Raw genomic sequence first — 27,984 nt, forward strand, 5'->3', positions numbered from 1 at the left:
GATAAAATACTATTAAAGCATTTAATTTAGTTCAGTCTTATACAAAAAATAGTGAAAATATGTAATGTAAAAAACAATAGCAGCCAAAACTCTGTTAACCTTCTGAAATCCCTTTAAGGAAGGAGTACATAATTCAAGACATCCAAGGCGAAAGCTCAAAATACCAATTGTAAATAGGTATACAGGTAGCAGCTACTTTTTGGGGTACAAACACTGATCCCAGTCAGGCCACACTTCAGCTTTCATTCTTAAGCAGTATTGCTTCAAATTTGGACAGTCACCTAGAAAACCACGAAAATATAATTCCATTAATACGAATGAACGAAAAGAGCTTAAATCAGGTAACACTAGCCTAAGTCTATAACTATTTCAATAAATAAGTCAGTTACTTCAAATAAATAAGAATATAATTAATTTTATATCAAAAAAATAAGCGCCTCTAGCAGGAAATATACAGAACTTCCACCCAAATTATCCGCAGGTTCTACTTCTCAGCATGGCTCTCTACGCTATGACACTAACATTACACTTATAAGGCCTAAGTCCATAAAATATCTTGCCTTTCTAGAAAGAGAAAGGCGCTCAAAATCACTCCCGATATAATACCCCTGAAAATATTCACCCACTAACAGAAACATTTCCCCGACTAAAGGTTAACTCTTATATCATCAAATTTAAAAAAAAGGGTGAATACCAACACATCACCGCACGTCCGTTTTCTTAAATATAAATATTATTTTGCGGAATTAAAAATTAGAGAAAATATAAATTGGTAAAGTAGGATACACGAAATTAATATTAGTACCATTTCAGCTAGTACGATTTCACTAGGTACAATTCCATATGGCGCAGTCGTGATTATTTAGAACTGGGGTGGTGGGTGCCGCTCACCCCCGCGCTCAATGGGGTTTTTTTTTTTAATATCCAATGGGTTTCAATTTTAAAATAACCAGAATGGGAACCCCAAGTTGGTTGTTAGAGTATGGTCAAATTCCCCTCCTTTAAAGACCACTATCCATAATACAGTTTTTGTGATGTGTCGTTGCGTGCTCTACGTTACCACGAAAATTCGCGGCCGAGGTAAAAACACGCAATTTTCTAACTTCTCAAAAAATTAAAATACTTATACATAAATTTTTTGCAAAATATTTCTTGTAATCACCATGGTGTAACTAGTCAGAAACAATGGTTTTAGGGAAAGTTAGTTACATTCTATGCATGGTTTTGGTATAAAGATATATGCACACATTTAACTCCCATCGTACCGGTCGGTACTCCGTAAAAATTAAGAGAAAATAAACCTAATAGCTATGGGTTAACCAATTCCGCTCAGAGAAAATTTAAGACACTGCCGATTCCGCTCCAAAATTTGGCTCTTTTCTATGAACTCTTCTAATTCCGCTAAACACACCCTTCCGATTCCGCTTAGTCTTTAAGTCTGGCCCTGCTGCACTGAACGAAGAATTCATCGCACTTTACCAGCGTAAAAAATCTTCAAACCATTCTTTATTAAAAGTCTTCATTTCGATTTTTAAATACCAACGACTGAGCTAACAACTCGAGAGAGTGAGTATAAAAGACTTAATTATAGTCAAACAAATTAAAATAAAATTACAAATACAATTTTCATGAGTGCATATATATATATATTAAAACTAAAACTGAAATTAAACAAATACCTTAACAGTATAAGAGGATAATCAAAAAATTCTAACTAAGAATTATTAATGTTTACAAATAATTGACGGATGTAAATAAATAAATTTTCGTAATATTGCATTAAAACACACAATATCATAGGAAGTAAGCGCGAATTAAACGGAAAGCAATTTGATATTATAGTTATTTTTCCAACTCAGTTAAGTTAACACACCATGTATTTAAGTCAATTTTATCATTCTCGCCCATGTCAGGGCTAATTTATGCGAGAAATGAACCTTCTACGGAAGCGATTGAATAGGAGCCTAGAACTTATTTGTGGTGTTTGATTTGCCAAATTGGCATGGCCATTTCGCAATGCGGTTCTGTAGAGGGTGTATTTAAGCAGTACGTAGGCGAGGTTGCAAACGCGATGAGGGCGGAAATCGGGGACTAAAAATCAGTAATGATAAGGGGCCGTGGGAGTGTGGTCACAATTTAGATAAAAAAAATTTGAACGTTGATCAGAATGGTCGTGACAATCGGGCAAGCATAAAACATGTGGAGAGCGTCACCAGCCGCTGGAGCGAGGCGACAGTCCCGAGTTAGTTGAGTGTCCGGGTTAAATTGGTATAAGCGGGTGGGAACTGGAAGAGCATCGGGAAGTAGACGCCATAGGGTGGAATTATCATGATGCCCGAAAGAGGACTGACTGTGTTGACGCTTCAAAATTTGTAGTATTTTGGAGCAGTGAGGTCAGGCGGAACGAGAGGACGAGGGAACTCGAACGCAAGGCGGATAATATGAGATACGGGATAAGCCGATCCCCGAAAGATGCAGTCGTGTTGGTAAAGGACCATCGCCGGGGAAAGAGAGTAACCAAAAACATGGTCATCTCGAACACCACGATCGTCGAAAACGTCGAGAAAGGCGTCAAGGACACCCTTTTGTAAGGCACGGAACGCTATCAGTATCAAGCGAGAAACGGATTCCGGTGAAGACACGAGATCGGGAAGGCGATGCCACCAAAGGGAAACCGGATCAAGGTCTATGACGGAGGAAATTTCGTCACGGATGAAACGATTAAAAAAGTTCCTAAGAACCGAGTTTTTTCTCAGTCCGTGATACCAGGGTTATCAAACAATCAGGGCCTCCATGTCAACGTTATTAAGAGAAATTTTGAACTTTAGAGCAGCTAGGTTTTCAGAAAGCGAATTATAAAATGGAGAATGACAATGGCGAGGTTTATTAGTAAGGAAATGCTGAGAAAGCGAATACGAAAAATCGTGGACGAATGCGGAAGCGTTAATATGGTTAGGTTGAGTAGGTGCAATCATCAAAAGCTAACCGACACTGGCGACGAGAAAGCTACGAACTTTGTCAGCGATCGAAACGAGTCTTAAGCCTCCAAGAAGACCATGTTCTCACCCAACGAACCTTATCCCAAACAAAAGTCTCAAGAGCGGATTGACAACTGTTGACAGAATCCAGCGGATGATTCAATACTTTGAGCTTATGCCACAAGACACTGGCCGCCAATTGATTGGCGATGTTAACACGGACGTATATAGAACCTTGGGGCTCAATGTGCATCCATCGAACGAGGACACGGTGAAAGGCCTCTTTAAGTTCCGTCCAATTTTGGGAAATAACTGACGGGCTGTGACCGAGATGGACTTCGTGGAATTTGCAGCCTTCAGAAGACCAAACAAAACCCAGCGGATAATCCATACGACCACACTAACTACCACACCAGAGACCGCCAGTTTTTTCAAGTTATTAACATTCACTCCAGAATGGACGCAGAAAATATCCAGGCAAGTTCTCAAAACCTGGAATTCGGTGTCTTCTCGAAAAAACCGGTAAGATCATCAACGTACGTACCATTAGTTAATCGTCGGTGAGGAGTTAATTAGTTGGGACGAGCGAGCTCAGAGTCAAGGAGACGAAGGAGCGGCTCGATTGCAATAGAGAATAAAGCGCCAGACAGAGGACAGCCTTGGCGAATTCCACGGTTGAAATTAACGGAAGGGGTCAGCGAATTATTAATTTTAAGATGAAAAGACGAATTGGAATAAAGTAAGGCAATATAGCTGGAGATTTCCGGAGATAAACCGAAAGCGCGAAGAGCGATGAAAAGGTAATCGTGATGAATGGAATCGAAGGCTTTCTCATAGTCAATGTTTACGAAAGCAAGGGGCTCTTCATTAACGTCAGCGAGTTCAATGAGAGGACCCCAGTTGCGAAGATAGCGAGGATCTCCCTTCTTTGGCAAAATACACATGACGGACTTCGAGGAAACGTTTATGAAGGGGCAATTTTTCGAGTCTTTAAGGATTTCTCGATAGACTAGGAACAGGGCCCGACCCAAGTCATCCCAAAATTGTACGTACAACTCGGACGGGAGGCCATCTAAGCCAACGATCGAGGGCTTCATCGAGGGTACAATTGAAATCGTCGTTCAAAATATCGGATTCACCGGAAGGTAGGGATTCTATTCGATTCGATAAATGTTTTAAAACGTCTGACGCGGCTTAGACGGAATATAGATAGAAAATACGCGAGTAAAATTTTGAGGGGTAAATTGAAATCGAATATATATTAAATAACTCCAGCAAATTTTGACGTCACGAACGTAAGAGCGACAATGAGGCTTAATACCGATGGAAACACCGGAGCCAGATTAAGAAGCAAACGCGTGATCGAATACGGCCAGTGTTTCCAGAGGTAAGACTCGCCAAAACCGCTCGTAACATTAGTTTCTTGATAATTTTTAATAAAAAGGCGGGCTAGAAGTATTGGTTTTGGCAGTGCCAATTAAAGAATAAATAGAAAACATTAATAAAAATAAAAAAAGTAAAAAAGCGCGTAACAATGGAGAGCCGAAATTAAATTTAGAGAGGTCAAGGAACTAAAGAATTACCGAAAATACATAAAACGTCCAAGAAAATACTTCGACGATCCCTATTCGTTCTGGAGTTCCCAGGGAATTCGTCTTTCCCACTAATAGACTGCTTGTTTTGAAATTTGAGGCAGTGGACTTTTTCGGAAAGTTCCGTCATTCTTCCTGATGTCATTAAGTTGTTTTAGTAGTGCGACTGGAGGGATGGGTCGGATAGTGGGGCAGTCTTGATCAAGCTGATTGGAGTTAGAGTCGAGGAAGTCTTCTAAGTCATTTTGGGAGGCCACCCTAGAGTACGACGACGCCGATTTTCGCGACATCGCTTTCGTGCTGCACGACGGGGATTTTGCTCGCAGGACCGGACAATTCTGGTTGAGGGCGGGCAATTGACGTTTATTCTTATTAAGCACGGTAAAGCCTGGAAGGTGTGCTTTAGCTAGAGAGCAAATGGGAGATTTAAAGATGCTTATGTTGTCATCGCGATTTTCAAAGAGCGGCATGATAGGAGTCATGTCGAGGTCGGGAATTGGATATTCGAAATCACTTTGGTCAGTCATCGGAACATCCTTCGATGATTCGTTTACGATTTCGTTTTAGAAACGGTTTCAAGCGTATCGGGCACGGAGGCGGTAGCGTTGTTAGAAATTTCCGGGTAAGGGATGCGTCATGGACACTGGCCACGTGTGTGACCTGGTTCTGGCCAGTTGTGACATTTTATCTCGGTAGAAACCAAAAAGGTATAGGGAACGTCATCAAGATCCATAATTACTCTTTCGGGTGGATTTTCTCGGGCTTTAAAGGTTGGAAATTTAATCATGACCTGCCTGCGAAAACTTTGCAAGGCAGAAAATTCCGGATCGGCGAAAGATAACCGGAGTTTTTATTGGGGCTACAACTGTTATATGCCAACATTAGGTCTCAGAGGTCGGCCTTCTCGAAATGGGAAGGAACGTCGTCCGATCGGGTAGCACTGGAAAAGTGTTTTGTTATGCTTGAGAATGACGTTGGTGATCACATCAGTGGCCCAAGACGGGTTTGAGAGGAATAACTCAAAAGTACCTAGTACCCTTCCAATCGAATAGATTTGAGCCGGATTATTACCTATTTTGAAAGCATCCATGAATTCACTGTTCGAGTACAGATATATCGACAAGTCAATAAGAATCCCGTGCGAGGCGGTGATTTTATTATTGAATTCGCTGGGATCGTGTGGTCTGGATCTGTAGAATTTCTTTGATTGGTTCTGCCGAGCGTGGTTTAAGTTGGGTTGTTGGTTGACATTTCTGGTAGTTACACTGGTATACCACGGCCTGGTTGATTTATTTGGTTGTCGAGTAGGGTTAAAAGTTTCGAGTTGAATGTCGGACCGCGAGATTCGAAAATAAATTCCGAACGCGTTTCAAAAGGCACACGGGCCTATAACTGATTTTCGTCGAACCAAACAACGGTTCTTAAACCGAAAATATCGGTCAAATCAAAAAAATAACTTAGATTCGATAGCAGTATTTTTCACGCTTCAAATAGTACAAAACTCAACGCCGTTATGGACACTTTAACTTTATAAATACCTTAAAAACACGGAGCGTGGTATAACACGTCTAGAGGGGCGGGCGATATTTTCTAGTCTTCAGTGGGAGGGGGCGATATTTTCAAGTCTCCGTTGAGAAAAGTCGCGGATTCCATATATGTATCTTTCCTATGTTCCATCGAAACTAACATAACATTTAGCAAATTATTGACTTTAATGACTAAGCATAAGTGTATAATATGTCTCTTATGAGAGAAGGAAGGGCCAAGTAATTTTAATAAAATAAAAATGTTTTTCTATATAAAAGTTTAGTTTTAATAACATTTCAATATGGTAGCAAAGTCAGGTTTATCAAATTTGAAGAGCATTCATTGAGGCTTATTTATCAAATGTAACATCTTAAATGTTACAATTGTAAAATAAGTTTTTTAAGGTTTTGTAAATAATAAAACTTCTTAATGCTATGTTAGGAGTAAGTTCTCATAAGAGAAAGATAAATACAGTATCCCACGAAGCATAATGATAAAAAACTGTACCAAAATGAAGAACTAAACTTCAATAAAAAATTTACAGGATAAAATAGGCTAGAAAACCTTCCTTACCACGACGTTCTCCTCTTTGGCCAAACAAGAAAAACGTACCATGAATGAATTATTTAATACTTGGAGATAATCAATATGTTGAGATGATTTAAAGTATTTTATAAAAGTCCACCTCACTCTTCCAGTATGCTCCTAATAAAAGTCAATGAAATGGGCCCCATATGTCACTGCCTTTACTAACACAATTGTGATATTTAAAGTAAGACCACCTCAGATGTTCCATACCCCTCTAGTGATAGGGGGAAAATTTAATCATGGTACTCGTGGATCATATCAAGCCAGTTATTTCCGATAAGTATAAATAAATACACTCTGGGCTCTACAAAACAGTTACATAAAAAATATATATACTTTTAAGATATTCTTCAAGGGCTGTTCCTGGTAGTGTCCACATTATCTGTGCCAACATCCCAAACACAGCACAGTCAACTTCGGATGGTTTATCTCCAAATAAAAACTTCTTGTCACCTAAATACCATTAATTTACATTATAAACAATGTAATATATTCGTATTTTCACATGCAAAAACCCCTTCACCAAAAGTCTATAAATAGGGATACCTAATAATTTTGACAGCGCTAATAAATCTTTTTTGCCCATGTCCCTCACTTGGGCTTCAGTGTGCCTGCCAATGCCATGCATATAAGCTTGTCTTTGTATTCTGAATGGTATGAAGAGTCGCAAAGCGTACTTTAAAGGCAAAGGTCCTCGAACCACTTTCATGAGACATTTACAGTCATCATAAATATAACGATAAAGCACTAAAGCCCTTAAAATATAAAAAAAAAATAAAAAAAATTTAATAGCATAAATATACAACTAGTACTGTACTATTCCACTACCAATAGATAAAGTGGAGAGCTTGTAATTGAATACCTAGAGGTGGAATTCTTGATCATGCAGTTATTAAAATTAATTATAGCTCACCTGAGCGCAAGAAAAATTCTACATAATACCACTACAAATAATAAAAGAACTGATATCACAGATTCATTTGGAAATGTTAAGGCACTTAAACTGAAAAATAGAACATCGGTCAGGTTCTTTCTACACAACATTGGGTGTCCAAAGGCCAGTTAATTCGTGGTTTTAATAGTCCAATAGCAATTGCTTTGGGACATTAACACCAAGCTCACAGGTTTGATTCCACCTTTAGTTATTATTATTATTATTATTTCATGATAAAATTTGGGCAAAATTGAACTACAGCGGCCTCATGTAATTTTGCTTTTTTTGGAGGGGAATGTAGCACTTGACGCGTAGATTACGAAACTTATTTTTTTGGGCCGCAAATGATAATTTTTTTAATTAACTTAATTTTAAAATAGTAGTAATTTTAGGGAATAACCGTTTTTTGGTAATTTTTTTGACGGATAATGTAGCACTTGACGCGTAGATTACGAAACTATTTTTATGGGCCCCCAAATGATTATTTTTTTAATTAACTTAATTTTAAAAAATAGTCATTTTAGGGGATTAGTAACGTTTTTCTGACGCACCCCAGCCCCATTCCGAGCATTGACGGTGGGCCTTCTGTAATCGTACCTAGTGGCATCGTAATTAGTGAAATCGTATCAACTTAAATAGTAACTCCCCGTATTGGCGCCTGACGGCGCCACGCACTGGCTTCGCTCAAGCGCTGGGGGCGCGCGGCGCCTACCCAACCCCATACTAAAAAAAGCGATGGGCCATCTATAACGCGACCTAGAGGACAGTACCAAGGCTTACGCATCAAGTACATACTTTTAATATCAACCTGAAATAAGCGTTTGTGGCCCAAAAATACAAAACACCTAGAAAATGAACAAAACCTGTAATTGATTTTATAAAGTACGGGAATATCCCTTTGTGGCCCAAAAATACAAAACACCTAGAAAATGAACAAAAACTGTAATTGATTTTATAAAGTACGGGGAATATCACGTGGAAATTATTAGGACATCGAAACTGTGGGGTCGGCGAACACACGACGGAAATAAGTACAACGAAATTAAAATTTATTAATTATTAATTATTAAAAAATTAAATAATCATTTGCGGCCAAAATAAAAAAATACCCTTGGCGTCTACGTGACAAGGTCTATCAGGCGCAACCACAATTAAAATAAAATTAAATAATCCATGTTAATTTCACTTGAGGTAAATTGCAAAATCCTAAGCCGACAGATTCTAATTGGATTTTGGTAATTTTTTTTCACTGCTCTGTACAATTTGAGAGATTTTAAGATTTAGAAAAAATTCTGAGCATCAAGAAGTTTCTGCCTAGTTCTTTATACTACCATCATGGTTTTGTTTGATATCACCCAAAAGCAGATAAAAGTAAAATTAGCAAAATATTCCTAGGACTAATTAGACAGATATTAAAAAACCACCTTTAGCAATCAAGAAAATGTCATGCTTAAGAACAATTTAAATTTAATTGAGAAGTCCATAAAACATCAAATCAAATGACTAACAAATACGAATCTAAAAATTAGCTAATGTTGACTTTTGCTACTTCTTGTCGAGCACTAAGCCAAACTGGTTACATACAAGCTAATTAAGTTATTAACATCATTTTTAAAGAAAACATGCATGAAATAGTTAAATTTACACCGAAAAATTTCATAAAGTTATTTCAAACTTCAATCAGTGAAAATAGACAAACGAGAATTTATTGTTTATACTTAATGAGAATGACTATGTGAATTGAGACAATCTTTAGAATTTATCCACCTGACAACCAAATTGGGTGGTAAATACTTTCATTAAAACTATCATTTACTAAAGCCTTAGAAATTCATAATACATTTTTCTTTATACCCTCTCCAGAATAGGGAAAACTAGCCCATGATGCCTGGGGATCATTTCAAGATGAGCCTTCTTTTAAAGCATAAATTAATACTATTTTGGTACAAACCAAAATTCCAGCATTATAGCTACCATATTCGAGAACAATTTTTATGAATGAAAAGCTTTTAATGTTCTTTGGTCTAGAGCTTTCTAATGTGGTAGCAGAGCATGATTGCATTAAAGAAAACCAACATTTGAAAGCATAGAAAATTTTAAATTCAGTGGAAATCATTTAAATTAGCAGACTCCAGTTTAAAAACAGAAAATTTAATACGAAGCTCAGATAATGAAAACATACCCATGCAGAACTGCTTCATTTATGATAGCACTTAGAACTATTACCACAAACAAAGAAAAACTCATAATAAAGCATACCAAGAAACACCGATAAAGATTTCATATCCCGGTGAAGCATTCCCATAATTTCATATTTTGAATGACGACCAATACCATGGTACCAAACTGCCTTCTTAACTCCACGTCGAATATAAATGAAAATAAAGTGGTTCCATGGAAAAGAGAATGCTATCAATTGTTTAATGGCAACTTTCGAGTCTTCCAGAACCCAGCGGTAATAAGCAGCAGCCCTTTGAAAATAGCATTAATCGTAAATAATTTTTCAAAGTAAGAGATATTAGTTATGAAAGACCAGACCAGCAAAACCACTTAGTGATACGTAAAATATATATAAGAAAATTAAGAATTTTGTGTTTCTTTTCATGTTTCATTAAAAACATGATAAACATCATTAATTTTAGGGGCTATAAAACCATTTAAACATCTAAAAATTATCAACCTGATTATGAAGATCACACAAAGGAGGGTTAACAGAAGTGTGACATTTTAAGAATTGGTACCATTAAAATGGCCACTTAATCCTACACAACTACCCAATCAAACTTAATACCAAATATATAGTTATTTAAATATTAATTAATTTTACCCTCTTACTGATCACACTTACTCCCAAAATGAAGGGCGTGTGGGGTTATTGCCCTTACCAAAAAATAAGTTGGATTTCAGTTTGTATTTAGTTTGTATACACATTATTAGCTGATATTGAGTTGGTATTAAGTAGGCTCAAGTTGTCAGCATATTTCAAGTTACTATTAAAGGGGTAATAAGTTGTTATTCAGTTGGTAGGAAAATACTGCTTTTGCTAAGTTTATAATTAGTTGGTTTTTAGTAGTCAAGAAATTACATAATATTTTTAAGTTGGTTTTTAGATGTTTCCCTAGTAGGATTTAAGTTGCTTTTAAGTAGTTAAGTGTAAATGTTGATTCTGGTTTAGTTGGAAATAAGTTGATTAATAAAGAGGATTTAAGTTATTTTTAAGAAGGCATTTGTCCCAAATACAAACTGAAAACCAAGTTGAAAAACAAGTTGTCCTAAGTGGTTTTTAGCCGACTTATTTTTTGGTAAGGGTGTGATCACGTGAAATCTTTTATCAATCGCAATGAAATTACATACAGAGGTTAAATATGGTGTTCCAATAAAGCTTACTTTTTTGTATAGCTCTAAAATAATATATTTTTAACTAAAAGACCCAGATGCTTATATAGCTAGCTAAAGCTTAACCATTCCTATTTTAGTCTTACAATCCCTTACCAAAAAATAAGTGGTCTAGGAAATACTTTAAGTCTGTATTTGAGACAAATACCAACTTAAAACCAACTAAATACCAACTTAAAACCTACTTAAAACCAACTTACAAATAATATGTCATTTTCTGACCACTAAAAACCAACTTAAAGAAAAAGGCATTTTCCCACCCACTTAAAACCAACTTATTACCAACTTAACTAGTTTACTGAAATATGCTGACCACTTAAAACCAACTTAATATCAACTTAAATGTGAATACCAACTAAATACCAACTAAAAACCAACTTATTTTTTGGTAAGGGAAACCATAAAATATTTTACCAAAATTTAAATTTTGGTAAAATATGTAAGTGTGATCAGTTAATCAATGTTAATTAACATTGATTAACTGATCACACTTACACCACACTGCAAATTTAGAGGTTTTTTCAGATTAAATTTTGTTAACCTCAAATGATTAGCAAAAATAAAATCTTCCCAGCAGACTACAAAATAGAAAAATACGAAACCAGTTAGCCAGTTAGGAAAATTACAACATTTTTTCAACTAAAGGTTTTAAAAACTAAATTTAATTTAAATTAATAATGAAAACATACAAAATGTGTATAATTAAGTATCCATTCATCAATTTAAAGGAATTTCAAGTCTCTTAGCTAACTTGGGCTTTGGGTATTAAGCCTAGCTAGCTGATTATTAAAGAATGACAAATTAATGAATTGGAACCCAATTTAAACAATCGTCCCTTCTGAAGGTACATTATTTCCAAAAAAATCAAGGGTTTTCACTCTTAATTATCATAATAAACATAACCTGGTAGTCATTCAGCCAACAAAACCAAACTACTTGGATCGCTATACATACAAAGTTGAACGCCACTTTTAAATAAAGTAAAATTGGATCACTAAACTATCTTAATTAAGATAGTTTAGTGATTTTGTTAGCATTGAAAAGAAGCTCTACTTAAAATTGTTAGTTTTAATAATGAAAAAATTTAAAAGTTACGGTACAACAAATAGAACGAAAGATTAGCATACCAGTAGAGGTTGTTTTCCAGCATAATTCGTAATGCATGTCCAACAGCCCTATCAGTGTCTGACAAATTGCTGTCCAAATCAATATTAAATTGCCTGTTTAAATATTCAATTGCAAGTTGCGAATCACAGATATCTTCTCCATTCAACGTAATATATGGGCATTTTCCTTTTGGACCCATTGGATCTTTGAAATCATTCTGAAAGAAAAATTAATTTGCTGTGCGTACACCAAATCTTAGTTCTATATAGCAAGTAATTAAGCACAATTAAGTTTCACATTGAATGTGAATTGATTCATAATTTCTAAACAACAATGAATGGCCTACGTTTTGGGCTAGCAATTACCAAATATTGCAAATCAAAATAACTTGATAATTGCATTCATATATCACATAATTGTAATCAGGCATAAGTATGCCTCAGTTTCATAACATATTTACCAAAAAATTCAATGAGACCTTGTTTCACAGGGAACATACAATAAGTGAACCCTAAAACTGAAAATTCTTATAATCTTTAATAGCACCATTGAAAACGTTACCATGAAAACTTATCTTGTGATTGCTAGGCATCAGATAGACTAAAGATTTTAATGTCTCTAACACACATGGAATTCTGCGGGTCTTAAAAATTTGCTTCAGTAACCTAATTCCATTTTCTATTCTAATTAACTTCCATTTCCCTGAAATAAAGTTGGTGATGCATTTTCATCACAGAGTTGGAAGTTACATAATTTTTGTCATATCCCATGAACAAGAGCTCATCTATAACAAAATACTTTTGTGGCATACTTACAAGTGATTATGTTAAATATGTTCCTATAGAATGATGTAATATTTACCCTTAAATGACTAATGATTTCACAATTTCCAAGTAAAAAAATATTTATCAAGTACAGTGAAATCAGATGGTTTTACAAAGGAAAGCTGATTTAATAAATGGATGAGTGGAAAAAGTTTGAGAAAATTTTTAAAAGCTATGAAAATATTTTAATCTGCACATAATATATTAGTCAAAATATACATTAAAAACATGTAATGACAGCTTGAAAAGTACAAAAAGTCCAGAAAATGGAGGAACTGCACTGCCGTGCAAAGCACAAAAGCATTAACGACCAAATTTTTGATTTACAGATTTTGGTTTTATTTCTCCTTATTTTATACGTTAAATTCAATTTTGAACTAATTTTCGAATTTAAAATTTTTGTTCTTAGAGAAATGACTTGTTTCAAAACGCATTATTTTAGGTTTTTGCATTATTTTCAAACCAAAAACGCATTAATGTGTTTATTTTCTTTAAAAGTCAAATCAAAACACATTTGTTTCGCGTTTTAAGACATAGTTTTAATGATATTTCTGAAATATCGTTTGGCTTGTAAATTGTTTAGTACCAGAATATAATTTGAGTTGAAAAATCCAAGTCTACTATATAAACTTGAAAGAAGTAAGTTGGGGTATCTTAAGGCAAAGAAAGTTTGAATTTCGCGGGTTTTCTCCATATTTTGGTTTTGGTTGTTAATGCTTTTGTGCTTTGCACGGCAGTGCACTGTATAGGTTATTCAAGGAACTGGACTCTACAACGAACAGTCCAGTTAACTAATGGGCGATTGTCTTTGGTATTAGTTAATGTACTTTTGATGCGGGTTCTGGTTAGAGGACTTACTTCATAAGAAATGTTGGATAGCCTGAGGTAGGTTTCCATTTTCAGTACAAAGGGCGAAAGATTAGGAACAGTAGCCGATCGAGGAAACTGATGAAGAATTACCACATCAGGTTTTCTCAGGCTATATTCTACTCTTTTCCTGGAAAAAAATGTATTTCCTTAAAACAGCATTTTTGTTGGAGGAAATAGCTAATACTACTTCCTATTACTATGGTAAAACCAATTAAGTGGGATTTCCATGAAAACTTGTAGAGGTTAACAGTAATAATTAGTGTAGGGAGCTGTTGGCTCTCTAGGCACTGCAAATAGATAAAAAAAATATTTCATACTCCCATCCATGGTAGTGTTTGTACGAGGTCCAAATAGAGTCGGGGTCAGTGTCGGGGTGGGTCTAACCCTGCGAAAAACAAGTCGGGGTCAGGGTCAGGGTTGGAAAATTCTTTGTATTTATTATGTATAGAAAAATTATAAAAATACCCCAATTTTACTGGTTTAGATTAGATAGTGTATCTTGTGTCAGCCAGCCAGCCTCTGAGCCTAGGGACTATTAGTAATAGATAAGACAGGTAGATGTTAAAATAGAGGTCCATAATGTTTTATTTAAATTATTATTTTTATGCTTAGGCATTGTAATTGTTGTTTCATAAATTCACAAATTATTTACAAACATTGTAACTCCACCCTCCTTAGCTGAGACTTAGAGAGCCCAAAACAAAGGCATTATGAAACTTAAAATAAAATTTAGAAATAAAACTTGAATCAGTGGTATCAGCCGAAGGTCATTTGGAACATTCTATTGTCACCCACAAAAAAGGGAGAGAAGGAACCTATCTAGATAATTTATATTTTAAGGATTTTAGTGGGGTGTGTCAGCGCGAAAATTTCAAATTACATTACGAAAACATAACCCTAAAAAATGGAAAACCCCAGCTTAGTTTGAGACAGTCAGGGTCGGTGACAAAAGTCGGGGATCCCCTGACTTTCGGGGTGGGGGTCAAGGTCCCTGGAACACTAATCCACAGTGAAGATTTTACCAAGTTAATTTGAAATTAAAATTCCCAATGGCATAATGATAATTATTTTTCACATTTTCGTGTAATTCCCAAATCTTATTCAATTTATATTTAATAAAGAAATGGTTTTATATGATAATTGTTAATTTATAAAGTTTAATTGCAGGTGTAAAATTATTCGAAATTGTCAAGCAAAAACAAAACATTGCAAAAAAAAAAAATTTTCTTTATAAATAGGGGTGTGCGAGTACTCGGTATCGAGTCAGAGTCCTCGAAATAGGTCATTTTAATACTCATCCGAGTACCCGATTATCACGAAAATGGTAAATAATTACTTTAAGCGGACTCGAGTAAATAGATAATTTCAAAATTACCCGGCGAGTCCAATTTTACCAGGCGAGTCCAATAAAAAATAAATAAAAAATTACTTAGATATTTGGTTACTTTCATACGGCTTTCAATAATTCTGAAATGGCGCTGCCGTAGCGGTTTTTCATTTCTCGATTTGTTCACCATTAGTCATGGCGTCGAGTGTACCTCAGGTTGCCTGTTGTTTTAATTTTAGTTTCTTTCTCAAATCTTCAACAAGGTCGTTTTTTGCTCTAGTCTTATTTTTCTTAGATGTTTTCAAGTTTCTCAAGTTAGTTAAAGTTTTCAAAAATGAATCAAGTTCGTGAAATATGAAAAAAGCCTTTTTAATTAGCAACCACTATTAATAAATTTTCAAAATTAATGATTATTGAAACAACGGTAAATAAATTTAAGACTCGAATTGGACTCGTTCAAAAAATTCCCAACTCGTATTGGACTCTAAAGCTTAAAAACTAGATCTTTACGACTCGAGGACTCTATCAAGTCCTTAATATTTGAACTTGTCGACTCACGAGCCCAAATTGTTAGGACTCGAGACTCAACTATTCAAAAATAGGACTCTCACACCCCTACTTTAGATCCATATTTTTAAGGAAGGCTTATGTTGGTCTTTTATGGTGGGTCCAACTTAAAAAAAAAAACGAAATACCAAATATTTTGGATTGGTTTATTTTATTCAACCCCTGGGAATACCAGATATAAACATGGTTTCTCTGATACCTTAGCATTGTCTATTAGGAAATTTAGCACAAATTTCAGCAAAACCTCGTATATTTACATAATTTATAATAATTTGGTTATTTCCTGAAAATATTTTAAATTTGTACTGAATAATTTTTATTCCCTAATATTTATTTCCTGGTATTCAAGGTTCATATGAACTATGGTAAAATTAATTTACATGCACGCGCGCTATGATGTGAGGGTAGAATTTTTGAGTTTTAATTTTTAACAACCAATGACAAGAAATTAGACTTTCAAGAACCTCATCAGCAATACGAAAAACCCATTGTAGGGAACAAATTCTTAAATTCCCTATCAACTACTTCCAACAAGAGGAGGCTTATTCAGGTTTGACAAAAACTGGTATATTTTACCATCTTTAAGGGAGAGCAAAATTGGCAAGACAAGAAATATCTGGCAGAATCTGCACTCAATACTGTTATGAATTATGTAACATGCATGCACCAATATGGGTACAACTGATATATCTGCTATTCGTGGCGGATTTGCACAAATTTATTTATCATAACAGTAGTGAGTCATTCCAGGTCAAATCAACCAGGTCCATACCCCTCAAGTTACCGATTTTGATGAAATTTGGTGAACAGGTGTAGTTATGAATAAAACCAACCCCTGAAAAGCAGAAATGCTGAAAAGGTTTTTTGAGGGGAGTTACAGGACGAAATGTATTTTGGGCGGTTTTCAAAATGCCAGTTGCGCTTTAGCTATAAAATCAGTATAACTTCAGTTTGAAAAGTGATATAAATATGCCTAATGGCTTATTTTCAAGGTAATTAATCAATTAATGCCCCAGATTATTATTTTCAAAAAATTTGAAAATTTGAAAACAAATTAAAATTTGAAATTTGGAAGTCACCTATTCGTGGATACCCAAAATAGCTATATTTAGAAAAATTATTTTTTGGCTTGTATTGCCTTATTTGATCACATTACATAATCCGTAAAAATATTTTCTTGTGTTTTCCAGTTTTAACGAAGTTACAATCAATTTACCTTACCCCCGCGCCACAACCAATTTAATTTTTTTTGGGGGGGATTTTTAAAATTTTATTTATTTTCCTTGTGAACAACCAAATTTCCTCGTATTTTTTTAAACTTATTATCAGTTCCCCCAAGGTGTACTCCTGCTATACAAACACTTAAATATAATTCTTTCATTATTTGTGGAATTAGGGGCAAAGTTTACTCCACCGCATATTTTGTTTGTTGGTTTCTGTTGAGAATTCTCATTAACTCGACTACGTTAAATAAATAAAACTGTAGTAAAATTCATAGTTAGTTTATTTACATATTAAGATATTAACAGCTTGCTGTTATGAAGGCTGGGAGAGAAGTGTTACACAATGTCTGCCATCAGCAGACGAACCATACTAGTTCAGTTCAGTTCAGTCAAGTGTGAACTGAACTGCTCCATCAATTAAACAATTAGCTAATAAACACCTGTTATAGCAAAGACTATATATTCATACAACAGTTTCAAATAGCTTATTAACAACAGACTTGTATAGTACAAAGTTCACCATAAAAGAGGGATCTGTATGGGGGTAATAAACGGTAGGTCTGCATGCGTACGAGAAACAACAGAAGTACGCTTCGAATGACCTTGGCAAGGAATCACTATTTTTATTACGTAGCGCGCCTGCGCGGTTTTTTTTTTTTCAAAAAACATTTTTCAGTTTTAGTTTTGATTTGGAGCGTCACTTTGGTGTGTCTCTTCACGACTTTGTTTACTGGCGTTAGAAGTCGGTCAGATTTTTTGTCTTCTTACAAATTAAATTGTGAAGAAGTGTTATTTTGGTGAACTAAACGATGAAGTTTGTTTTAAAGTTAAAGAACTAAATGAGGAGAAAAATCGAAGCTTGGAAATTAAATACTATGGAAGATCAGATTTCACTTCAGAGTAAGTTTTGTTGATTAGCATCAGAAGTGGACAAAAAAGTGGCCTAATATTTGTCAACTGCACACAAATTCTTATTTACATCACTATGAAAAAAGACAACTTATATGCTGTGACCCATTACGAAAACACAAGACAAAGATAAAAACCAATTTGAGACCTGTAACGTTGGATCTACATTATAAATCTAAACGACTTGAGCTCGAATCAAACTTAGCACAAACTGCGTAAAGTTAATATCTCATATGGAACCGACAACTGCTTTTGAAGACACTGATATTGATCAAACACCATCTAGCCTCGCTACTGATTCTCAAGGAACAGTTTCCACAATGGATGAAGTTATCATGGAAGAAGATAACTCTCAAACTCTTTTCAGTTCACCTAAAACCCCAGTTCTATCCAAAGTCAACGAATCTTTAAAAATAATCGGTGAGTCACCCGTGAAAAAGAAAAATCTCATGAAGGTGAAAAGTTACCCTTCCAATAAATTAAAATCTATTGAAGCTGTTTATGAGAAGGCGTTCGATAAAATTAGAGGGGTTTCAGTAACTGACACAGATGAAAACATGATAGCGGAACAAAATTACTTGGATCAAATGATTAACCAACTAAAACACAAATTTAATATATCAGAAAATAGAAGCGATAAAATTCAAGTTTTAACTGTATTACCCAAAGGATGGAGTGCCTCCAAAATCCAGCAAGAATTTGGAGCGACAAACTACATGATAAGACGTACCAAGAAGCTTGTGGAAGAAAAAGGAATCTTGAGTACACCCAACCCCAAACCTGGGAAAAATCTGGAACAGAATACGGTGGATAGTGTGAGGAATTTCTATGAAAATGAGGAATGCAGTGGCCGAACTCTTCCAGGCAAGAAAGATTTTAAAAGCATCCGTGAATTTGACCAAAGAGTACACAAACAGAAAAGACTCATTTTGTGCAATTTAAAGGAACTACATCAAATGTTTAAGTCAATGCACAGTGAAATACAAATATCCTTTACTAAGTTTGCCGAATTAAGACCAAAAAACTGCATACTCGCTGGATCCTCTGGTACTCATTCTACTTGCGTATGCAAGTATCATCAAAATGTGAAGTTAAAAATTGGAGGTGTTAGGTTAGGGGAACTGACGAAAGACCGTAGCTGGCATTTGAAAAGTTATAAAGATTGTCTGAAGAGCGTTGTCTGTGTCAATCCGACAGAAGACTGTTTTCTGAAAGAATGTGAGGAATGCCCAGGATTTTACGAACTCAGAAACTACATCGAAAATATAATTGATGAGGAAAGTATCGACACTGTCACCTTCAGACAATGGATCAACGTGGATAGAAGCACTCTTGAAGTTATACAAAAAAATTCTTTAGAATTTGTGGATGAACTTCTTGAAAATTTAGAAGAGCTTTTAACGCATGATCATATTACAACAGAGCAATCGCTGTATTTACAACAGAGAAAAGCGTCCCTAGTTCCAGGCTATGCCCTCATCATCGGCGACTTTTCTGAAAATTATACTGCAACCGTCGGGATTTTCCCCCTAGCTTCCATCAGCCTAAGCAAATGGTAAGGATTCTTACCATTGACAGCTTGACATTCCTATTTCCTATGAGACCAGAACAATCTCTTTATACACATTATTATTTACCTATTATTCTTTTAATGTTCCTACTTATTACTTATTGGCATAGGCTTATATTGAACTGAGCTTAGTTAGCTAAACTTTAGCAGTCGACGTTAGTGACGTCATGGACGGCATGTTTGAGGTAGACGTCACTTAGAGCACGTCTCTCATGACGTCGTTAAATGATCTTTTTTACACCTTTTTGGCTGTATGCCCATTGTGGCAGTATATAAAGGGAGGTTAGCTAGGATTTAGAGAGATTGATAGTGATGATGCTGTTGGAGTAGGTTGATTAGGTAGTTAGTAGGAGATAATATTATTTAGTTGTAAATAAAAGTATATTTTGTAATGTTAGGTTAAAATTATTATATGTTAGAAAGAGTTAGTGTATTGTTGACTTTTCATAATCCCGCCATTCTTCACTCTTACGGAGGAAGTCAGTAATTATTACTTTAAAATTAGTGATATGCTATGTATGCTGCACAATGGTAACTAAGTATATGATGTTTTGTGTTTTGTTACTCTTTCATCTTAAGTTTATTATTGTATTTAATTGAAGAAATGTTACTTTTTGATTATTGTTATTGCTACCACTACCTAAATCACCTCAAATAAATAATGATTGGAACTTCTTTGGTGCTGTCGTAAATTGTAATGCTCTCTCACTCTCACGCACTGACGTGGTTAAGGTACAATCGAACTAGGTTGTAACTGGGGAAAGATATCGGTTACAATACGTTTATAGCGCAAGACGCAATTCAGTCTTTTCACTGGGCATCGGATCAAGCCACTCTCCATCCATTTGTTTGCTATTACAGAGAACACATCGGAGGACCATTAAACCATGTTAACTATGTTGTAATATCTGATAGCATGATGCTACAACTGTTCACGTGTTTTTAATGAAACTTATTGAGTAAAAAGCTTTAACTGGTTTGCGGGGAGTTGTTTACTACTCAGATGGTGCTCCTTCCCAATATAAAAATTTCAAGAATGTAACAAACTTATGCTACCATGAAGAGGACACAAATGGAATAACCGCTGAATGGCATTTTTTTGCAACTTCCTACGGTAAAGGCCCTTGTGATGGCCTTGGAGGGTGTGTGAAAAGACTCGCAGCCATGGCTAGTCTAAACAACACCATTATTCTAAATCCAGAGCAACTTTTCACGTGGGCCAAAGCAAAGTGGCATTCAAATGAAGAAGGACTTGACAAAATACCTTTTGAATTTGTGAGACAAAATGAAAAGCACTTTAAAAGTTCGTTACGAAAATGCTCATCGGATTAAAGGAATTAGATCTATTCATTCAGTTGTACCGATAAAAAAAAGTGAAGTAAAAACCAAAATAATGTCATCCTCAACTAAATCTACGACAGTTAAAGTCCAAAAAGAATCTGAAAGTCACATTTTACCTTGGTCAGATATTCGTGGGTTCATTGTTGCGAAACGAGACGGTAAATGGTGGCTGGCATTCATTTCAGAGAAAATCGATGTCCATCAAGAGCTAGAATTATGCTTTCTTCACCCTCATGGACCAGCTGCTTCATATCGTTACCCTAATGAAGAAGACCGAGGACGGCTTCTCCGTAGAGATGTCCTGGTTATTGCAAACCCTACTACAAAAACGGGTAGATTATGGAAGTTAACAGCTGCGGAAACGATAAAAGCTGAAAAAGCACTAACTATAAGTGCTAAGACTTTGTAAATTCTTTAATCATAAAATTGATTTCTCAGTACTATACAAGTCTGTTGCTGATAAGCTATTTGAAACCAACAAACAAAATATGGTGCGGTGGAGTAAACTTTGCCCTTAATTTCACAAATAATGAAACAATTATATTTAAGTGTTTATATAGCAGGAGTACACATTGGGGGAACTGATAATAAGTTTTAAAAAATACGAGGAAATTTAGTTGTTCACAAGGAAAAAAAACAAAATTGGTTGAGGCGCGGGGGTAAGGTAAGTTGATTGTAACTTCGTTAAAACTGGAAAACATAAGAAAATATTTTTATAGATTACGTAATGTGATCAAATAAGGCAATACAAGCCAAAAAATAATTTTTCTAAATATAGCTATTTTGGGTATCCACGAATAGGTGACTTCCAAATTTAAAATTTCAATTTGTTTTCAAATTTTCAAATTTTTTGAAAATAATAATCTGGGGCATTAATTGATTAATTACCTTGAAAATAAGCCATTAGGCATATTTATATCACTTTTCAAACTGAAGTTATAGTGATTTTATAGCTAAAGCGCAACTGGCATTTTGAAAACGGCCAAAATACATTTCGTCCTGTAACTCCCCTCAAAAAACCTTTTCAGCATTTCTGCTTTTCAGGGGTTGGTTTTATGCATAACTACACCTGTTCACCAAATTTCATCAAAATCGGTAACTTGAGGGGTATGGACCTGGTTGATTTGACCTGGAATGACTCTAGTGTATATGATCAAATCATTGTAAAAGATGGTTCAGTACACTGTTATACCATTTTATTCTAATTATTCATGAAAAAAAGTTGGTAAGGTCAAATCTGAATTTTTCTTTTCATTTTACATGATACACATTTTCTATCACAAATCAAATATCGTTGTTTTTATTTGTTTACACTATTAGCCCCCTGTCAAAAAAAGGGTATTATCTAGCTTCTGAAGTCTAGCTGGCATACGTGGCGCAGATAATCAAATAAAGTATTACCATTAGTTAATTTAGAATTTTCTTTTGAAATGTTTTCCTTCACTAAAAAATGTAAAATTTATTTTAAAAATCCCACGAAATTGTCGTTTAAATTTGGGCTATTTTAGTCAGAGTTTGGGTTGGTGAAAAAATTATAGATTATAGATATTTTTGCTGATAGATATTGATTTTCTCAAATTAAAAAGAAATTCTAGACTAATATTTAATATTTTACTTTGGCATTATTACAAATCAAATTTTGGCATTTTTAAATCCTCCATTGATAGTTATTTTAAATAATCAGCCCTGTTTTGGAGAAGACGATTTTGAATTTATAAAAATAAGTTGGCTAAAAACCACTTAGGACAACTTGTATATCAACTTGGTTTTTAGTTTGTATTTGGGACAAATGCCTACTTAAAAATAACTTAAATCTTCTTTATTAATAAACTTATTTACATTTAACTACTTAAAAGCAACTTAAATCCTACTAGGGAAACATCTAAAATTCAACTTAAAAATATTATGTAATTTCCTGACTACTAAAAACCAACTATTATAAACTTAGCAAAAGCAGTATTTTCCTACCAACTGAATAACAACTTATTACCCCTTTAATAGTAGCTTGAAATATGCTGACAACTTGAGCCTACTTAATACCAACTCAATATCAACTAATAATGTGTATACAAACTAAATACAAACCGAAATCCAACTTATTTTTTGGTAAGGGTAGTGCTACATTGCTTGCACTTTGCTGATATGTATATACTTAGAAACATGTCTAAGAATCCATTGCCAGCATGCTGCGAAAATGGCTCAAGAAATAGGTGGGGTTTAAGTAAGTTAAGTGTAAGAAGTAATGTGTTTTTCCAGATTCATTAGCTGACTGCTGTCGCTAAGAAACCATACTTCAGGAAGAAAATGAAACACACTCACTCGGAAACCAGTTAGTTTTCACAATGAAGATCTTTAAAACTTTGTCACACTTTTTGGGAAACTGGAATAGTTCCTCGTGAAACCACGTGTGTAGATGGTTAAATAGAGAGCAAGCAAGGTAAGTGAAATTCTATTCGATACAAATAGTAGCTGAGTCTAGCATAACACATCGCAAACCAAATATTCACGGTAAACCGCACCTATTCCTATGAGAAAGCTCGTACTTTACAGAATTATGTTATACATACTTTTTCTTCAAATAATTTATCACTTTGGTTGTTAGTTTAACGCCAACTCCAACGATGATCACAGTTACAGTTGCCTTACACAAAGAATTAAACTGAGAACCAGAACTTCTCCCATAAATATCATCGAGATCAGCGGCTCTCCATAATGTTACTGATTTGTACGGCATAATGTCTTTTCTCAAACACTCAATTTGATCTATAGAAAATAAGGCCTTAAAATAAGTCAATTAGTTTAATTAGTAAATGTTGAAAAGATCAAAGAATTGATCAATTTTTAAACACTCTTGAGATATTTAAATTAAATTGTGTAGTTTTCGCAAGAGAACATTTTGAAACTACTAGTTTACAATTAATACAAACTGGTGTTTCAAACTCAGTTCAATTTTAAGAAGCTTCTACTATATTAAATTATGGAAATTCACATAAATGTTCTTTTCCCCTGGGAAATTAAAAATTAAAAACTTATATAGTTCCTTAAAGGCAGTATTGTAACTGATTTCGTATAAAATAATGGGACACCTGTTAAGGGTGCATTTTGCTCAAAACAGTTTTATTGAGGATATTTCAAGATAATTTATAAAAGCTAATAATCGTTAAAATTCCCCTTACCAAAAAATAAGTTGGTTATTAGTTGGTATTCACATTTAAGTTGATATTAAGTTGATTTTAAGTGGTCAGCATATTTCAGTAAACTAGTTAAGTTGGTAATAAGTTGGTTTTAAGTTGGTGGGAAAATGCCTTTTTCTTTAAGTTGGTATTTAGTTGATTTTTAGTGGTCTTTATGAAGTAACATTTTAAGTAAGTTTTAAGTTGGCTTTAAGTGGTCTTTATTAAGTAACATTTTAAGTAAGTTTTAAGTTGGCTTTAAGTGGTCTTTATTAAGTAACATTTTAAGTAGGTTTTTAATTGGTATTTGTCTCAAATACCTTGTCTCAAATACCAACTTAAATAGTTCTTAGACCACTTATTTTTTGGTAAGGGAAGTACTTTCCCATCAACTTAATAACAACTTATAACCCCTTTAACTAGTTTATTGAAATATTGTGACCACTTGAGCCTACTTAAAACCTACTTAACGTCAACTAAAGAGTGTATACCAACTAAATACCAACTAAAATCCAACTTATTTTTTGGTAAGTGATAGCTTTCATTTGTTTTCCTAAGCCTAAACAGAAAGAACATATAACGAGCGGTTTAACTGGCTTTCAAAATTTAAACCTGGTTTTGCAATTAAAAACTACGACACTTACATGTGCACGAAACACTTAAATGATTATGAATAATTCTTTAAAACTCAGCGTTGGCTTGATATATCAAAACCAGCCGTTACTGCCTAAGGCAGCGGTTACCAAAAGGTGTTCCGCGGAACCCTGGGGTTCTGTAAAAGGGTCACAGGGGTTCCGAGAATTTGCAGCGCGGCCATCTTTGTTTGTGTCAAGAGTTTAAGAAGAGTTAAAAAATGAGTTGGGGTTCCGCCAGAATTAGGTGGATAATTTAGGGTTCCATAGCAAAATAAAATTGGGAACCGCTGGCCTAAGGTATGTAATGCTTTTAAGAATGATTAGACTATTGAAATTGACAATCATTCCTTTTATCTCTAGTTGCGAATATTGTAAAACGTCAGTTAGAAGCAATGTCAATCCTAAAGGTAGTGGATTGAAACTAGGATCCAATTGAAATGGACTACACAATAACACTAGTAGTGGAACTAAACTATGATCATCAATTAGAAGACAAACTAGTGAAAATATGTCAGACAAAAACTTCACAAACTTGTGAACAAATAAAAGGCCAGCATATACTTGATCACAGTTATGTTCAACATAATGATGATAACCATGATTACGGTCCAGATATTTCACAGGCTCATGATCATGGGCTATATAATAATAAATGTACAAATGTATTAAACAGTAATGACCCTCAAAATGTTTTACAAGGAGTATTTCTTGAAAAACCAGATGAAACACAAATAATTTCTCACGTGGAGACAGATTTGACTTGTAAAAGCCCTCAGTTGGAGAAAGTTTTTCACATTATAAGGTCTTTTCAACATGGAATGAAAATTTTTACGATGAACTATCAAACTGGGGGAGCTGTTATTATGATATCAATTAGTACCGAATATAACCTTTCACTTTGTCTAATGAACCAGGCAGTAGCAGAGCACCCTCTTATCCCGAGGGAAAAGGGGAAAAAATGCAAGTGATCAACTTGCACTTTTTTTTTCTTTTCCCTCATTTCTTTGCAAAAAAGTTATATTTTGAGCCAGGAACTAGTTCATCCACCCATATGGGTATATTGACTAAAGACATAGCTGAAGATGCAACTTGCCTATCCAAATTTTGTGTACCATGGCACATTTTAGTCAAAAGTCCATTGAAATTTTCAAACTGAAAACAGGATGTTTCAATAAGAGGACCCAAATTTACATAAACGTCAGTTAAATGAAGGAGCCCATGAATGTTTGCGGTCATGTGTCTTTTTCCGTATAGTTTTTCAAAGTCTGAGACGTATTCAATAAGCACATCCTTTGTGATGCGAAGTTCATTGATTGAACACCCAATTGTGTTTAGGCTATATATACCGAACACCAAGAGTGAATGATGCTGAAAATATCTTAGAAGTATTAAATCATAGATCAAAGAAATAGAATAATACAGCAGGAAGTATTTATATTCCGAAGCTTTCCAATGTGCTAGATCTTCAGTTGACCGCGGCACTCATTCAACAAAAGATGGTGGAGATATCAAAAGCAGTCTTTTATTAATACAACCTTTCATTTTAGAGAAAGAGAAACCTTCACGTGAATAGCGAAAGGAGCTTCTTCGTAACTCCAAGAAAAATACCATGCATAACATCCAGGGATGTATAATTTATAATGTCTGGTACAATTTTACTCAAAATTGTAGGTCCTTTTACACATAATATGGGTCTTTCTGATAGCGAAGCTTCTTTATAATGTCTGGTACAATTTTACTCAAAATTGTAGGTCCTTTTACACCTAATATGGGTCTTTCTGATAGCGAAGCTTCTTGTGCTAGGGTAACTGTTTCATCGTCAGTTCTTGATCTGGTATGAGCGTTATTAAAGGGATATATATGGACTTTTGAATTTTCAGTTATTTTAAAGTTTTCCCCATTTGTATACAAAAAGCACAGCCATATGCCCCATTAAATTCAACAAAATTAAGAGCCATGGCTTTGGCTGGTAGGTCACATGTACCACATAGCACCGTACCGCGAAGTATAATTTTTCTATTGATATCAGGTGATTTCACTTTTATTCCATTGGCCAGGGTCAAAAGTTCAGTGTGCCATGAAATGAAAAAAAATTTATCACCGGCTTTTTCACACCAATCCAAATTGCAGCTAGTATCATATGGTCTTGTTGAATTCTTTTTTGATATGGAAGTTCATTTATAGTCACATACTTTTTCTAGAAGAATGAAAAAGTTGAACACCATCAGTGTTCCACATGAATGTAATATGGTCTGGGTTTGAAAGGAAGCTGTTATTTTCAAAGTACTTTCTATAAATGAAACTATTACACATACTACCGATACAATCGTTATGTCCAGTTTTAAACCTTTCTTGTAAACTATTTTAAAAGCCTGCCCTCTTCATCATGGCTCTTATTTGATGAGACACTGAAAGTTCAATTTGATGGCAAATATTAACATCTACTGTTAAATCAGTATTACAGTTCAAATATTCCAACTCGATAGAAAACTCATTTAAACACGTTGCACAGAACGTTTTGTATATTGGACATAGAATGGTACCTTGTGGTTCACCATAATTTACAATTTGGGGCTCACTATAGTTATTGTTTACACAGACAATTGTTTTCTGTCCTTTAAATAACTACTTAACCAGCTGAGAGCACAACCCCTAATACCAATTTTTTCCAATTTGACCATTGAAATGTTGTGAGAAATGTTTTCGAATGTCTTGGCTAAGTCTAGAAATATAGCCACGGCAAACTACCCACAGTTGAAAGCTTACCACTATTAAAATTTTATTGTTTATTTAAATGTCTATTTGTTTCCACAGTTAAAATTTCGGTCTTATGGTAACATTCTTTATATTACAACCTTTCACAACCGATCCACTAGAAATAGAGGCATACATCCAAATCATTAACATACTGGTTTACAAAGTCATCCTGTGGTTAGGAATCTAACACCTTAACAGGCTGCAGTAGTATCTTCTACTTATACTATTACTTATGACAAAGTTTATTGCCTTTATCTGTTTTCGGCATCCATGTGATTGGTGTATGAACAGTTTCCTACTTTAAGTGATGGATGAGTTTGAGCTGAAGCAAAATATATTGCTTTTAAAAAGTAGTTGCTATCAGATCCTGACAGCATTGAATACAGGGTCAAATGAAAATTCAAAATAAAACTGTCAATTACAGTGACAGATTTCCAGAGCAGTCACAGCGTCACTTTACTCTCCTATTTCTTAGGCCTGGACCTTATGTTATATAATAAATGTCTAAATTTTCATACAGATTTTACTATAGGCTTTAAAAATTAATAACTTACAATTTTAAATATTCGTTTCTGTTTTCTACAAAATGCTCCGTGCGGATTCCTTTCCAAAATCAAACCATTTTATTTTTGACAGTTGTTGCATGTAACAGTAATTGAAAAATGA

The 27,984-nt window shown here is 34.6% G+C and overlaps 1 protein-coding gene across 1 annotated transcript; it reads right to left on the bottom strand.

The window, feature by feature from the left end:
- Window positions 1-7: 7 nt before the first annotated feature.
- Window positions 8-27,975, bottom strand: LOC149933797 (failed axon connections homolog). The gene is made up of 7 exons (XM_090155870.1): window positions 27,873-27,975; window positions 23,321-23,516; window positions 13,805-13,943; window positions 12,143-12,339; window positions 9,879-10,090; window positions 7,022-7,138; window positions 8-281 (listed from the first exon to the last, which is right to left on the bottom strand). The coding sequence occupies exons 2-7, from the start codon at window positions 23,485-23,487 to the stop codon at window positions 193-195; spliced, it is 921 nt and encodes a 306-aa protein (XP_090011996.1). The 5' UTR covers window positions 23,488-23,516; window positions 27,873-27,975; the 3' UTR covers window positions 8-192.
- Between the last annotated feature and the right edge of the window lie 9 nt (window positions 27,976-27,984).

The sequence above is a fragment of the Leiobunum rupestre genome, chromosome 8 (assembly GCF_980474605.1).
Source record: "Leiobunum rupestre chromosome 8, qqLeiRupe1.1.hap1, whole genome shotgun sequence".
NCBI lineage: Eukaryota > Metazoa > Arthropoda > Arachnida > Opiliones > Sclerosomatidae > Leiobunum > Leiobunum rupestre.

What these genes read in the sequence shown, in the direction of transcription:
- LOC149933797 (XM_090155870.1), bottom strand. Translation starts at nt 23,487, where the DNA reads ATGCCGTACAAATCAGTAACATTATGGAGAGCCGCTGATCTCGATGAT. An exon ending in CTGGAAAACAACCTCTACTG is followed by an intron (nt 10,091 to 12,142) that starts GTATGCTAATCT and finishes CTATTTTCAAAG; the next exon opens with GGCTGCTGCTTATTACCGCT. An exon ending in ATCTTTATCGGTGTTTCTTG is followed by an intron (nt 7,139 to 9,878) that starts GTATGCTTTATT and finishes AATGGTATTTAG; the next exon opens with GTGACAAGAAGTTTTTATTT.